The following is a 13,343-nucleotide window of genomic DNA, read 5'->3' as shown; positions in this document are numbered from 1 at the left end:
TATGCACAATCAGCTTGTAACACTCCAAAGAGAAAGGAAAACTTGAAATCGCATCATATGACCCCTTTAAATCTCATATCTTGCAGACATACTGTATACCTGTCACCGTTCATCTACATGAATAATGTAAACAGTAATAACTCTGCCTAACGGTGTTTGTTAAAAGGACTGTGATGTGTTTGTCCCCAGCCCTTGATGGTGGACACCCTGCCTTACCCGTTCAATGAGGAGATCAGAGGAATCGCATCAGTGTCTGGTGTTTCTTTGGGTATGAATGCATTAAAACAATACTATTATGTTTAACACTGTTAAATAAAATCTATATTTAAATCACCTGTTCTCTGTGACTCAGGTGAGGTGCTCTTCAACATATTTTATGAGGTGTTCACCGTGTGCACATCTCTGGTTGCAGAGGATGTCAATGGTGAGGATATCATCAGAGATAACATTATTTTCATTTTTTTTATAATATTTTATAATCTATATCTATGTTCTAAAATATCAGATACCCATTAAATGACATACAGTACCAGTTTAGGGTCAGTAAGATTTTTTTTTTTTTTTTTTTTTTTAGAAATCAATACTTTTATTTTCTAAGATACATTAAATTGATCATGTGACAGTAAAACTTTTATAATGCTACAAAATATTTCTATTTCAAAAAATTTTTTTAACCTTCTATTAATCAAAGACTCTTGAAAAAAAAATTAATTACTGTTATAACAAAATAATAATATGAAATGGTTCTTGAGCACTTGATTTCACACGTAATGACACTGAAGACTGGAGTAATGGCTGCTGAAAATTCAGCTTTAGCGTCACGGGAATACTTTATATTTTAAATATATATTCAAACTGAGTGGTGCTGGTATGATTTCAGAACCCGGAAGAATAATTGGCCACTGGCTCCTTAGAGATTTTCCTATGGGTTTTTATAATGGGGTTTTTCGATTTATGAGTGAAATAAAGCCTGTGGCAAACATAACTTGATGATACTTTGATGTTTTGTTCTACAATGCAAATTACACTCCCATATCAAGCACGCAAATTTTGAACCAGTTATGTTTATTTTTGAAAATGTATGTTTCTAATAAGAAATTAGATAAGACAGCTTGGGATGTCAGCGTGTGCAGTTTATGTTGTAGAACAAAACATCCAAGAATCATCAAGTTAACCTACTTCCTTACTTTTTGGGGGGGGGGCGTGAATGTATATTTACAGGGATTCTGGAGTGGATCTTGGGGAAGAGAGACGGCATGTGGATGAGGTTTTTGACTCGTTCTGTGTTGGAGAATGCAACTAGGTTGGCTACAGATAAATATATTAATATATGCATTACAATGCTTTACAAATGTAATTTTAATAAATTTATGTATTACTTCAAATACACATTCTGGTGCATTGTTTTCTGAAATAATTGTAACTGCAATCTTACTTTTGTAATCGAGTATAAAGCATTATTATGCATTTAGAATCACTTTATAATTTTATAAGTTTTACCCACACGAGCACTGTAGTTGTACAATAACTAAATTAATCCTCAAAAATACAACTTGCCTAATAATTGTGCACACAGTGTACAGTCAAAAATTTGTACTTATGATTTTTTTAAATGTTTTTGAAAGGAGTCTCTTATGCTCACCAACGCTGCATTTATTTGATGAAAAATACAGTAAAACAGTAAGCAGCAAAAACATTGATAAGAACCATAATTAATAATTGAGCACCAAATCAGCATATTAGAATGATTTCTGAAGACTGGGGTAATGGCTGTTGAAATTTCAGCTTTGCATAATAGTTTTAAAATATAGTAAAATAGAAAATAGTTATTTTAAATTTTAATCATAATTCACAATATTACTGTTGATGAGAATGAGACTTCTTTAAAAAAAAAAACGTCATTTGACCAGTGATTTATATTTTTTGTTATGCTTATTACTTTATTTATTGATAAATGAAATATGAAACAAAAGAATCAGACGGATGACTTTTTAACTTATAAAGATGATGATAATTTGGATGCTGTGTTCTTTTAGCTATGAAAGTGCCAAGGCTCTGTTGTCTGACACGAAGCTGCTGGCTCCAGCGTACTTCATCCTCGGAGGAAACCAGCCGGGTCAAGCCTGTATTATCACCAGATCCAGAACACACAGCATCAATCCACTGGAGTGAGAGAGCATTGCTATTCTCTACACATAGTTAAAAGAACACGTGTGAGTTTGAAGTTGTCAGTATTTCAGTTTAACATTACACTTTGTGTGTTTTTCAGGCTTGATGTGAAGAATGGCAGGTGGTATGTGTTGGAGACTAACTATGACCACTGGAAAGAGCCTCTGTTTCTGGATGACCGCAGAACTCCTGCTATGAAATGCATGAATCAGACCACACAGGCTGTGAGTGTGGACAATGCAAACATAGACCTAAACTGGTATTAAAAAAATATTCTAACTTAAAAAATGTTTTTTTATCCTTTCAGGATATCTCCATAAAGACAGTATATGATGTGCTGTCCACCAAACCAGTCTTAAATAAAGTAAGCTCATCATCTTTTACAGTGTTTCATATTTCATTTTCTGGCTTGTTTAACACTTATCTTTATGGTGCTGTACAGTTGACCACATACACTACTCTTATGGAGGTGTTTAAGGGAACATTGGAGTCTTATATCCGTGACTGTCCTAACCCCTGCATGCCGTGGTGAGGGACTCCATCTGGACAAGCTGCATTACTGTGACAGTCTTCTGTACGTTTAGGAAAAGAAAAATGTCATTCATATTTTAGCCGTTTAAAATTGTTAATCTTACATTTTAAAAGGTTTGCAGTGTCTGCTTTTGAAATCATGTGGGCATTGTTGGGTTTAATCAAGCTTAACCTGTCAAACGGGTACAGTAGGGCAGCCTACTTAAAGGGATAGTTCACCCAAAAATGAAAATTTGATGTTTATCTGCTTACCCCCAGGGCATCCAAGATGTAGGTGACTTTGTTTCTTCAGTAGAACACAAACAGATTTTTAACTCAAACCGTTGCAGTCTGTCAGTCAAATAATAGAAGTGAATGGGAATCATGGCTTTGAGAGTCAAAAAAACAAACAAAACCAAAGTAAACCCTGCAGCTCGTGACGATACATTGATGTGTAAAGACACAAAACGATCGGTCTGTACAAGAAACTGAGCAGTATTTATATCGTTTTTTACCTCTGATTCACAGCAATGTCCAAACTGTCCTGAGCACGTTCGCGTCTTCTTCTTCAGCCAGTGCGTGACGTGTCTTCTTCTTCTTGCTTTACGGCGGATCGCAGACTTATAAGTGCATTACCGCCACCTCTCTCTCAAATGGACCATTGACACTCCTAATTGAGATTGTAGATTGAGTGTCAATGGTCCATTTGAGAGATAGGTGGCGGTAATGCAATGTTCTACTGAAGAAACAAAGTCACCTACATCTTGGATGCCCTGGGGGTAAGCAGATAAACATCAAATTTTCATTTTTGGGTGAACTATCCCTTTAACACTTGTCTAAAGATGCATGTAATGGAAACAAAATTAACTGCACTGAGAATTGATAGTATGACAGATTGTACAAAATATTTTTTTCAGCCAAATTTTTGTGAATGTTGACTGACATTTTTGTGTGTTTTTTGTAACCACATACTAGAATACAGAAATGTTCACAGTGGAACAACTTGATAATCAACTCTGTTAACTAACAAATGCATTAGGGGAAAATGATCAACCAAAAGAAACAAATGTACATAAGTTGTACACTTAAGCAGAAGACAAATTTACACAACTAACATCACTAAATCATGGAGATACAGTACTTGTTGTGGAAATAAATAATGCACTGAATCAGTGAACATTTTGCAAAATAAACACTTACCAAAGCAGGTTTTGTGCAAATGGGATAAATAGAGCAATCACTACAGGAAATGGTAAAAATCTACGTTTTATTTATTTTAAATCTGTCTAAACATCAGAGAATTACAGGAGGTGAAATGGGGTGAGAACCCAAGCATTGGCCAACATGCCTTTAAAAAAAAAGTGAAATTGAAAGCAAGAGAAAACATTTAAAAGACTGCAATAAGAGAAGACAGGACAACGTATCAGTGCTAATATGCGATTCTGCTCTATCCATTACACATTTCACTGTGCAATCTGGGACGTGTCAAATACATTTAAATAGGGATATTGTTTTTCCAAATGTGCTTAAGTTTTGTCCTGAATCAGAGGAACAAACATCTATTGTCCTTTATGTACTGCATTGGCAAAAAAAATGCTAGCGGTCTCGGAAGGAATCCTAGAAAGAAATGCATAAACAAAAGCCAAACCATGCCAAACATAGGAACACAAAAATGTTTTGCATCCCTTAAACCGAAGCCTTTGAAGGAGCTTTTACAGAGATTTCTGGCTGAACAAAGAAACACAGAAAATGTACTTACAGTCTACAGAACAGCTTAAAGACAGCCCCTACAAAACATCATCTCCTACATTCCCCATAAAACAATCAGAATAAAAGTACTTACAAGTGTAGAGAGATCTCTTGAACTGTTAGATCACATGCTGACAGGCTAATTCACCAAGACTTAGCTTAACTGTTGTTTTCAAGAATCTTAAGTTATTAAGCTCATTATACAGTAATGTTGCATGAATGATGGTTTGCAGTGTAAGACGGATCAAAAGATCATTCTCATGCACTCTGGGCTCCAGTGGTTTCTGGGGGGGGAAAAAACATATTGTTAATCCATCATAGGGATCTGCTGATATGCAAATCATTGTAATTCAGCTCTGAATTTCAATATCCAATACATTAAAAAAACAATACATGAATTCGTAAATCAACACACACAAAACAAGTTTTGTTCTGTTGAACAAAAATTGTCACCTTATTCTAATTTTACATTTTGAAAATTAAAATGAAGTCTGAACAGATAGCATATGGTTTGAGTGACATTTAATAGTTACCCGGCTCTTTGAGTGCTTGAGCATTTCCCACCAATCCTGTAAGCTCATCTTTATTTTCATTGAGAATTTCAGCTGTCAAGTTAATATTTTGCTGCTTTTCTGAGATCCTCTTACAAAGCTCTTCCTGTGCAAATTACAAGCAGAATTTTTTTTAAAAGCAGCATTCTTTGGAGATGTCTTGTACAGTTTATAAACTAATATGCAAACATGACTACTAGATCACTCAAGCTTTTACCTCACACAGAACAGACATTTGAAGAGGAAGGTCCTCCACTTTCACAAAATCTTCCTCATCTGATCTCTGGCTTGTATTTCCAGATCCTGCCTCCTATATTATAAAAAATCGAACATAATACCTTTTTTAAAAATCAGAGAAAAATAATTTGGTCATTCTAAATAAACGAATCAAAGATGTTTGATGAGAAAAGATGATCTAGGGTTTGCAGTGAGAGTGAGACATACATCAGTGTTGATCATGACCAGAGACTCCGTGTCGGGACTGGCTGTATCTGAGCTCTGTGGTGTTTCCTGGGCTGGTGAAACAGTACAGTCCTCATTGTCTCTTTCATCTCCTGAACCAGTTTTTGCCTCCTCTCTGCCCTCCTCTGGAGGCTGAACCAAGTCTTTGAACTCAGATTTTATGCTTTTCACTGTTTGAAAATGCGAGACAAAATGCAGTGAGTTGAGTGTAAAAACCCCAATAAATGTTAAGGGTATAATAAAGAAAAAAGGCATACATTGGCTGCTTTCTGAGTTTTCTAGGTCTGATTTGGTTTCCTGGAGGGCTTCGTTTCGTAAGGCAGAGCCCTGGAACAACACAACAGGTCATTATTAGTGTTTGTCATTTGAGCAGAGTCAGATTATTTGCCCTCTCGTATGAACGCCAACACACCTGTCTGTGTTCACTAGTGTTGTCCATGCTGGCTTGTAATGATGTTTGCACCTCAACAGGTCCAGCTTCAAACTCCTCCATCTCCTCCACTTCATTTTCATCTTCTCCACTGCCGTAGTTGCATAGAGCCTGTGTCTCTGCTTTAGATAGGCCTAAAAAAAAGACCATACACACAACACACAAGTCGAACAGATTCTTATCAAAGTCAAATACATTACAGAACAGTCTCAACCTGTAGACAATAAGACAGACAACCTCCAGCAAACACTCTTAACGGGTACTGTTGAACAGTCAGAACAGTAAACACACAATGCACCATAGATGGCGTTTTAGTGACACCAATTAAAAGGAAGAACATGTAATCACTTGAAATATTACATTTTTACATTTGGATTTATTCAGCAAGGAAACATAAAAATGATTAGAAGTCAAAAGACTTTCTAAAAGACCATAGTGATACTGAAGACTGGAGTAACAGCCACCAAACGAATAAAATCCATTTTGAAATGTAAAAAAAAAAACGGGAAATTTATTTTAAATTGTAATAATATTTCACAGTATTGCTTTTTTGTGTATTTAAATAAATCCAGCCATGGTAAGCATAAGCGACTTCTTTCAAAAACCTTAAAAAAAAAAACCAGAACCATTTTTTAAAAACAGTACTGTATATTTATTTCCAAAGCCAAGCTAATTTTTTTCAGTTTATTTTACTGTCTGTTTGTTTCAGATAAACTCACTTATAGAAAGAGGCAGCCCTTCTCCCTCCTCTTCTTCCACCTCAGATGCTTCACTGCTCTGTGCATCTTTCTCCTTGTCCTCTTCCTTCTCATGAAGCGTCCCTCCCTGCTCAGTCTCATCCTGATCCTAAAGATAAAAAAAAGTAAATTTTCAACATTCAAAACATTTAAGCTCGCAATAACAAAAAACAACAAAAAAAAAAACCAATAGTTGAACAACAGCTGCTCTGTTTGTTGTGTGAAATCAGTGAAGACTCGGGCTTTATATTCAGAAGCAGTGTAGCTGCTTAGTGTATTTATGTGAATGCTGCAAGTGTATCAACAACTATAACTTACTCTGTCTTCATCAAAATATGATGGGGAGAATGTCTTTTCTCTCTCTAGTGTTTTAGCCTCCTAAATAAAAAAAAATGCAATAATCATTCTCCTCACAAACACAGAAGCATCATTACAGGCACACATGACGAAGATTAATCACTCAAGCCTACCTCGGTGTGAGGTGAGTGTTTTGGAGATGTGTGGTCAGAGCGTCTTTTGGTTCTGTGTTTGTTTTCAGAGGTGTTCTGATCTAAATCCTGCATCAGTCTGAAGAAAGCAAGCTCATTAAAGAGGATCTCCGAGATCTCCACCAGCAGGTCCTCACCGCAGTCCTGCAGCATCCCCCCAACAAACTTACTCAAGGAGTCCTGTGCACAAAACCAAGAACTTGTAGGCTGCGATCGAACTAGTGGCCTTCCTACATAGACTACATTTTAGGGCATCACATGCTCAAATATTCGAGCACATTATGATTCTCAAAACTAATTAATCGACTTAATTAGTAACTAACTAATCTAAAAAAAAAGATCAAATAATTATTGAAGAAAACAGTCAGTAAACTAAAAAAAATTTGAAATAAACAAAAGAATAGAAGAAGCTAATTACATTAGGACAAACAAATTAAAACATTATAAATGCACTTACCTGCAGGATGCCGCCCAGCTGTCGGTGGAAGAACTGAACAAACTCTTTGCTTTCATCATTTTTCTGAGTGAGTTTGAGCACCATGCGTCTCACAGATCTGAGCAGCTGGTGTGAACACACCTCCCCAACATGCTCCTGGCAGAAAGACATTAGCAAGACAGCATGTCTACAAACTGCAGTTTTGACGGTTGATTTATTTTTAAATTTAAAGAGAAAAGTAAAGCAAGCTCACCTTTAGGAAAGGAATAACTTCTGTCATGATGGCTTTAATCTGTCTGTCAAGCTGTTGTGTGTCAATCTGAGGACAATGTGCATCTGTAGACGAATGTCCAGCACCTAAAATCAGACAATGAGACAAACACAGAAAATTCATTAAAACACAAGTAGATCTACTTAAAGGGGTATAAAACCCAAGCATTCATTATATGTATGTTTAAAGCAAGCAGAGCTTTAGCCAGTGCTAATTATAAACATTCCACCCCCATAATCCTTAATAGCAAACTCAGAAAACCTAATGAATGGGAAATTGATCAAAATGTCCTTCTCAAGTAGGACTTCTTTTCTAGGTATAACATCAAAGACCATCTTTTCTAGGAAGTTGCAGCCTGTGAAAATCAAGACTCTGCCACAAGAGTGATACACAGTCATTAGATTGTAAAAAGCCTGGATTATTCCTTCTAGAAAGAGAATCACTGACCGTGATTATCTGTGCAGTGACAATAGAAGCCAATGTCAATCATAAGATGCAGCAATGCAATAAGGTGTCAAGCGATAAAAGTCTATAACCAGTCATTTGCTAGCTGTTTGGTTTCTATTTCTATGCTGCCATGTTGAAAATCTCCTTGTATGGAAACTTGTTGCATTCAGGGGCGCAGAAATGGAGTATGCAGTATATGCAGCACATGGGCACATTTAGCTAAAATCATTCTGTGAAAATCTTCTTTAATAAAATATTATAAATAATCAAAGGCTTATTTGTCAAAAATAATGAAAAGAAACATTTTTACTGAACTTTAAATGAGTTCAAAATGTATTTTATCAAATGAGTACATATCAACCTTCGACATGACTGTCATAGACAGTCACATGACTGAAATGAATAGAGGAGGGAAAGGGGCTCAAAACAGAAAAAGACAAAGGGAAATAGAACAATGCATTAAAATAAAGTGAACAAACAGAGATTAATAAGCTTAACCTATAACCATACCTTTTGCCGAAAATTGCCATTTTGAATTAAAATAGGTAAAATAAAAAATATTTTTTTGTTGGGGCAACACTGATCTTGCATACCCCTCAGGAAAATGTGCAGTTGCGCCCCTGGTTGCATTGCATCTGGTAGGGACACAGTTAGAAGCTCTTGCAACTGAATGCTGGGTCTACTCTGCAGTCTAAGAGTGTTCACAGCAGTACCTTGAGTGAGTGCTGAGGCGGCAGCAGCAGCAGCAGCAGCAGCTCCAGGGCTGTGCTCAGGGTTATCTGTGTTACACTCAGCCCTCAGCTTCATGCGCTCATACTCCCTCATTCTGGCCAATGCCTTATCTAAATGAATTACTGTGTTACCTGGAGGAGCAGGAAGGAAATAAATGGAGAGAGAGAAACATAACAGTATTCAGACCAGCACAGCCCCAGCCCAGCAAAGCGAGCATGATTGCGGTAGCGTGATGCATACAGCTTCTTACCCGGGTCATCACTTGCAAAGGGTTCAAGGTTGGAAGAGGTGGACAGCAGGCTCTCGTTGTCCATCGAGTCTCTATCTGCTACCCTCTTCAATACAGAGTTGGATTTAACTGTTACAATCTTCTCAGATGCATCCTGGAAACATCAGCAAAAAATTAGCTTGTGTTATAATTAAAGAGAGAGAGAAAAAAACAAAAACAAATGAGGAAGCAAATGTCTCACATTGTCACTGGTAGCCAAGCTCTCACTAGGTGTGAGCTCTGACTGGGAGCCTGTGGCCCATACGGCCGGACCCAAAGATGATGCCTGCTCATCTGCCACACTCTTCTCTGTCAGGTGCCTCGTTACAATGTCCTGGCGGTCAGAGCCAACAATGAAATATGGTTATTACTTTAAAAACAGAGGCAGTCCTCACAAAAGAAAACCTTACAAATACAAAATTATATTGATCTGTTGATACAGTAGTAAAAGTAGCCCCTTGGTATTAAAGCCAGGGGCTGTGAAGAAGATATGCTTAATGAAAACGTAAGTTTTTACAATTTCAGCTATTAACTATACAGACTCTTTTATACTGGGGCTCTGTAAAAGGTATTAAAGAGGTCATAAATGTTAGAAATCAACAAAATTATAAAAATGCAAAAAAAAAAAGGGGGAAAAAAATATATAATAGTAATAAATTGTTAATATATATAAAAAAAAAAAATATGTGTATGTGTATATTAGTAAAAACACTGTGTGTGTGTGTGTGTGTGTGTGTGTGTGGGTGTAAACATTCCATGCCACCTGCATATTTGTACATTTTGCTAATTTGATCATTCTTTTAACCTTCTCAGGTCTGGGCAACACATTTTTTCCATTTAAGTCCATTTTGTAGATTTTCTCCATAATGAATGCAGAAATCGTGGAAAACCATCCAGTCTCTACATGGGCCTGTTGTGTCAGTAGAAGTGTGCACAGTTTTAATTGTTGTGTACTGTACCTGTAGTGAGTAGAGTGCCCTCTGGCGCAGGTAGTCTGTATTGAGCAGCTGAAGCTCATGGAAAAGCTCGATGAGGAAGTGAGGGCGAGACTCATTCTGAGAGATCAGAGTTGCCACCTCAGAGTAGATTGTCTCTCTCAGGGCCTCAAACAGAGAGAAATCACTGCTCACGTCTAGAGAGGAGAATACACACAGAACAAAATGAAAAATGAACAGACAATCTACTGTAACTCTTCAAGCATGTCGAGAGTAGATCAAACAGCTGCTGTATGTCCAAACTAATTATACAAAATAAACCTACTGGAAGACATGTTTTACATAGCAAGACCTTGAGTACTGAACGGCACACAATGTCCAAAAACACTGCTCACTTTACAATTAAGAAAATTGAAGAGATGTTTTTGTGTGTAAAACCACACTCAGATGCATAGTTCTGTGACTTCAACTCAAAGGCAAAGGTATAAAATATCCGTAACAAAAAGACAATGGGTGTGAATGGTGTTAACAATAACACAGCAGATGTCCTCCCCTTTTTCTCCCCCAATTTCCCAATGTTCTGAAATAACGATACTGGACAATAGAAATAAACTTTATAAAACTCAGTGGAGTTGTTTCTATATTTATATTAGTTCTTAGTACTTCCTATGCATGTGGATGCAGTTTTAAAAAAATGGAGAGGAGAAAGGAGACAAAGAAAACATGCAGATAAAAAAGAAAACGTTAACAAGTAGTTAGCGGGTCAAACAGCTGGTGAGCTTGGAGTTACCTGGGACTTCAGTGCATGCAATTCTGTTAGAGAGAAAAGGTGTTCTCCAAGCATATGCTGTGAAGAAACCAAAAACAAAACCCAAAATGAAATGTGAACAAAAACAGAATTTAAAAAAAATGAAATTGGTGAGGGCATGGAGACATAAGAGATTTAAATGATGTTCAAATTAAATAAGAACAGAAGAAAGTCAGTTTTCTTGCTATAATGTTGTAGCAGATGCTTCTCTGGTTGAAGAACATAATGGACACTGTATAACAAGACTGTTCTCATTGTTCTTCATGTTGATATGTTTAGTTGTATCCAGTGTTATCTGTAGCAGAACCTATGAAAAGGCATACCAGATGAAAGGTCATTTGACTTGCTGTTCTTAGCCTTGCTGTCCAGTTTCTCCTGGGTGAGTTTGTCTAGCAGACCCTGGTTGAGATCTTTGTATTTGACCTGAGAGGAGCGCTCTCTGTCCTGATCAAAGTGAGAGTCACTTGAAACACTGTCACTGTCCAGAGATGCTGAAAGTGAGAAGAACAAAACTGAGTTGTGGGACTTAAACTCTAAGGCTTCTTTTGCCTAAATAATAAATAAATAAAACTTTCCATAAACCCAATTAATGTGACTGGCTTTTTTAATGTGTTATTAAGCTGTAGTATGTTAACTTTAAATATACACACCTGTGTTCTTCCGTCCCCTGCCTCTCCTGCGGCGGCTCTTTGTGTTGGGGGTCTTGTCCCTAGAGGCCAGGCTGGCCTGTGCTGCAGCCTTGCGCCCTGCTCTGAAGGTCTTGGTGACAGTGGTTGGATCTGCCCTATCTGGAAGGCTGCTCACTGACTCCTGGGAGTCAGGTATGTAAGAAAGATCCCGGGTAGTGCAAGGATGAGGGATAGGAGAGGAGGAAGGAGAGTTCTGACTTGGATGGTCTGAGGTGAGGGTGGTTCTCTGACCAGAGCGATTCAGAGAGGAGTTTAACCAGCTAGAGTTACTAGCGTTGGCCACAGTATCAGGCTGAGATTGAAACCTATAAAGGGAGGGAAATAAATTACATTAGGCAAGTTTTTGTTCCTTTTTGTAATAGGAAATTCTTGCATTTTCACCTGACTGTGTTTAAACTAATCATGATTATATCACCTTAATACAAAATACAGAAAAAAACATTTGTACCGTTTCTCTGCGTTGTTGAGTGGAGATCTCTGCAGTGGAGGGGGGAAACTCATGTATTCTGTTTTGAGGGATATGTTTGGATCGTGCTGTTGATCTAAACCGGCCTGGTTCTGCTGGAAATCTCCTGCTGAGGAGGGAAACATGGGACTGAAATTAAAGCCTAAAGGCAGAAAAGAAGAGAGAAAGAAAAAAGGTTAGAAGTTAATTCAAATTGTTGTTTTTTTTTAATTAGGTAATTTCACTAATTTAATGAGTCACAGACAGATAATAGACTTGCCAGTTGGGAAAGGAGAGAAGTTTGGGAGTCCAGACATACTGAGTGTATTGACAGGTGGGTAGTTTACGAATAGAGATGATGATGCAGAATCACACGCAACATTTTGATTGTGCTGTTGTCCTGACAATGACTGATTCTGCTGCTGCCGCAACAGATCATTCAGAACCTGTTTCAACCTGCCAAAAAAAAAAAAAAGTTAAACGTTATAACAAATGAAAACATACCTGCACTACCATTCAAAAATTTGGGGTCGGTAATAAATAAATACATTCTCAAAAGAGACAATGACATTTATAATTTAATTTCAAATAAATTGTTCTTTATATTATATTTTTAAACATATTAAAATAGAAAATAGTTATTTATTACTGTTTCTACTGTTTTTTTTTATTAAAGGGGTGGTTCACTGTTTTTATTCTAGGCTTGATTGTGTTTATGGGGTGCAGTCTAACATGTGTTAATGCTTAGTTTTTTAAAAAACGCATTATTTTTCACATAATTTACCTTTATTCCACAACGCTCTGTCCCTTCTCTAAGAAACGTGCTGATCATTTCCTTCTTTTATGAAGCCCCTCCCTCAGAAATAGGCGATGGGTTCTGATTGGTTAGCTAGCCCAGTGTGTTGTGATTGGCCCAACCGTCTCTAGTGCGCATCTAAACGTACCGCCCCTCACCTCAGCGGCATGTGTGGTCCGGTTGTATTGTCAACAACGGCGTCGTTAATATCGCTTATCAGTTTGAGCCCGATTGAGAAGCAGAGGATATTATTGAAGAGGATCGTGTAGAACCTGTGCAAGCACGGCTTTTAATGGTAGGCCTATGTTTTTTGTTTGTTGTTGTCTCATACTTTTAGATGCTACTGCTACTGCTTATGGTAGCTTTTAATATACAGTTTTATCCTGATTAAAGCTTTAATACAGTACGGCAACTGCACGC

The 13,343-nt window shown here is 37.2% G+C and overlaps 2 protein-coding genes across 2 annotated transcripts in view; one reads left to right on the top strand and one right to left on the bottom strand.

Annotated features, from left to right (window-relative positions):
* LOC107702269 (acid ceramidase-like) overlaps positions 1-2,952 on the top strand; it is a 5,833-nt gene extending 2,881 nt beyond the window's left edge. The window contains exons 5-11 of the mRNA XM_016504526.1: positions 190-268; positions 353-490; positions 1,222-1,303; positions 2,037-2,168; positions 2,270-2,393; positions 2,477-2,533; positions 2,612-2,952. Coding sequence (XP_016360012.1) covers positions 190-268; positions 353-490; positions 1,222-1,303; positions 2,037-2,168; positions 2,270-2,393; positions 2,477-2,533; positions 2,612-2,701 — 702 coding nt within the window. The 3' untranslated portion in view covers positions 2,702-2,952. The remainder of the gene's footprint in view (positions 1-189; positions 269-352; positions 491-1,221; positions 1,304-2,036; positions 2,169-2,269; positions 2,394-2,476; positions 2,534-2,611) is intronic.
* A 975-nt stretch (positions 2,953-3,927) lies between these two features.
* Positions 3,928-13,343, bottom strand: part of LOC107702267 (pericentriolar material 1 protein-like) — a 52,383-nt gene continuing 42,967 nt past the window's right edge. Inside the window, exons 19-38 of the mRNA XM_016504525.1 lie at positions 12,408-12,583; positions 12,131-12,290; positions 11,644-11,987; positions 11,317-11,484; positions 10,976-11,032; positions 10,210-10,382; positions 9,453-9,584; positions 9,233-9,365; positions 8,964-9,113; positions 7,786-7,889; positions 7,554-7,688; positions 7,079-7,276; positions 6,927-6,986; positions 6,591-6,717; positions 5,854-6,005; positions 5,699-5,768; positions 5,424-5,611; positions 5,197-5,289; positions 4,962-5,085; positions 3,928-4,712 (exon numbers count right to left, since the gene is read on the bottom strand). Coding sequence (XP_016360011.1) covers positions 4,687-4,712; positions 4,962-5,085; positions 5,197-5,289; positions 5,424-5,611; positions 5,699-5,768; positions 5,854-6,005; positions 6,591-6,717; positions 6,927-6,986; positions 7,079-7,276; positions 7,554-7,688; positions 7,786-7,889; positions 8,964-9,113; positions 9,233-9,365; positions 9,453-9,584; positions 10,210-10,382; positions 10,976-11,032; positions 11,317-11,484; positions 11,644-11,987; positions 12,131-12,290; positions 12,408-12,583 — 2,770 coding nt within the window. The 3' untranslated portion in view covers positions 3,928-4,686. The remainder of the gene's footprint in view (positions 4,713-4,961; positions 5,086-5,196; positions 5,290-5,423; positions 5,612-5,698; positions 5,769-5,853; positions 6,006-6,590; positions 6,718-6,926; positions 6,987-7,078; positions 7,277-7,553; positions 7,689-7,785; positions 7,890-8,963; positions 9,114-9,232; positions 9,366-9,452; positions 9,585-10,209; positions 10,383-10,975; positions 11,033-11,316; positions 11,485-11,643; positions 11,988-12,130; positions 12,291-12,407; positions 12,584-13,343) is intronic.

This window comes from Sinocyclocheilus anshuiensis, unplaced genomic scaffold, assembly GCF_001515605.1.
Source record: "Sinocyclocheilus anshuiensis isolate Anshui unplaced genomic scaffold, SAMN03320099.WGS_v1.1 scaffold86, whole genome shotgun sequence".
NCBI classification, from domain to species: Eukaryota; Metazoa; Chordata; class Actinopteri; order Cypriniformes; family Cyprinidae; genus Sinocyclocheilus; species Sinocyclocheilus anshuiensis.
This window is presented reverse-complemented; position numbering and strand designations above follow the sequence as displayed.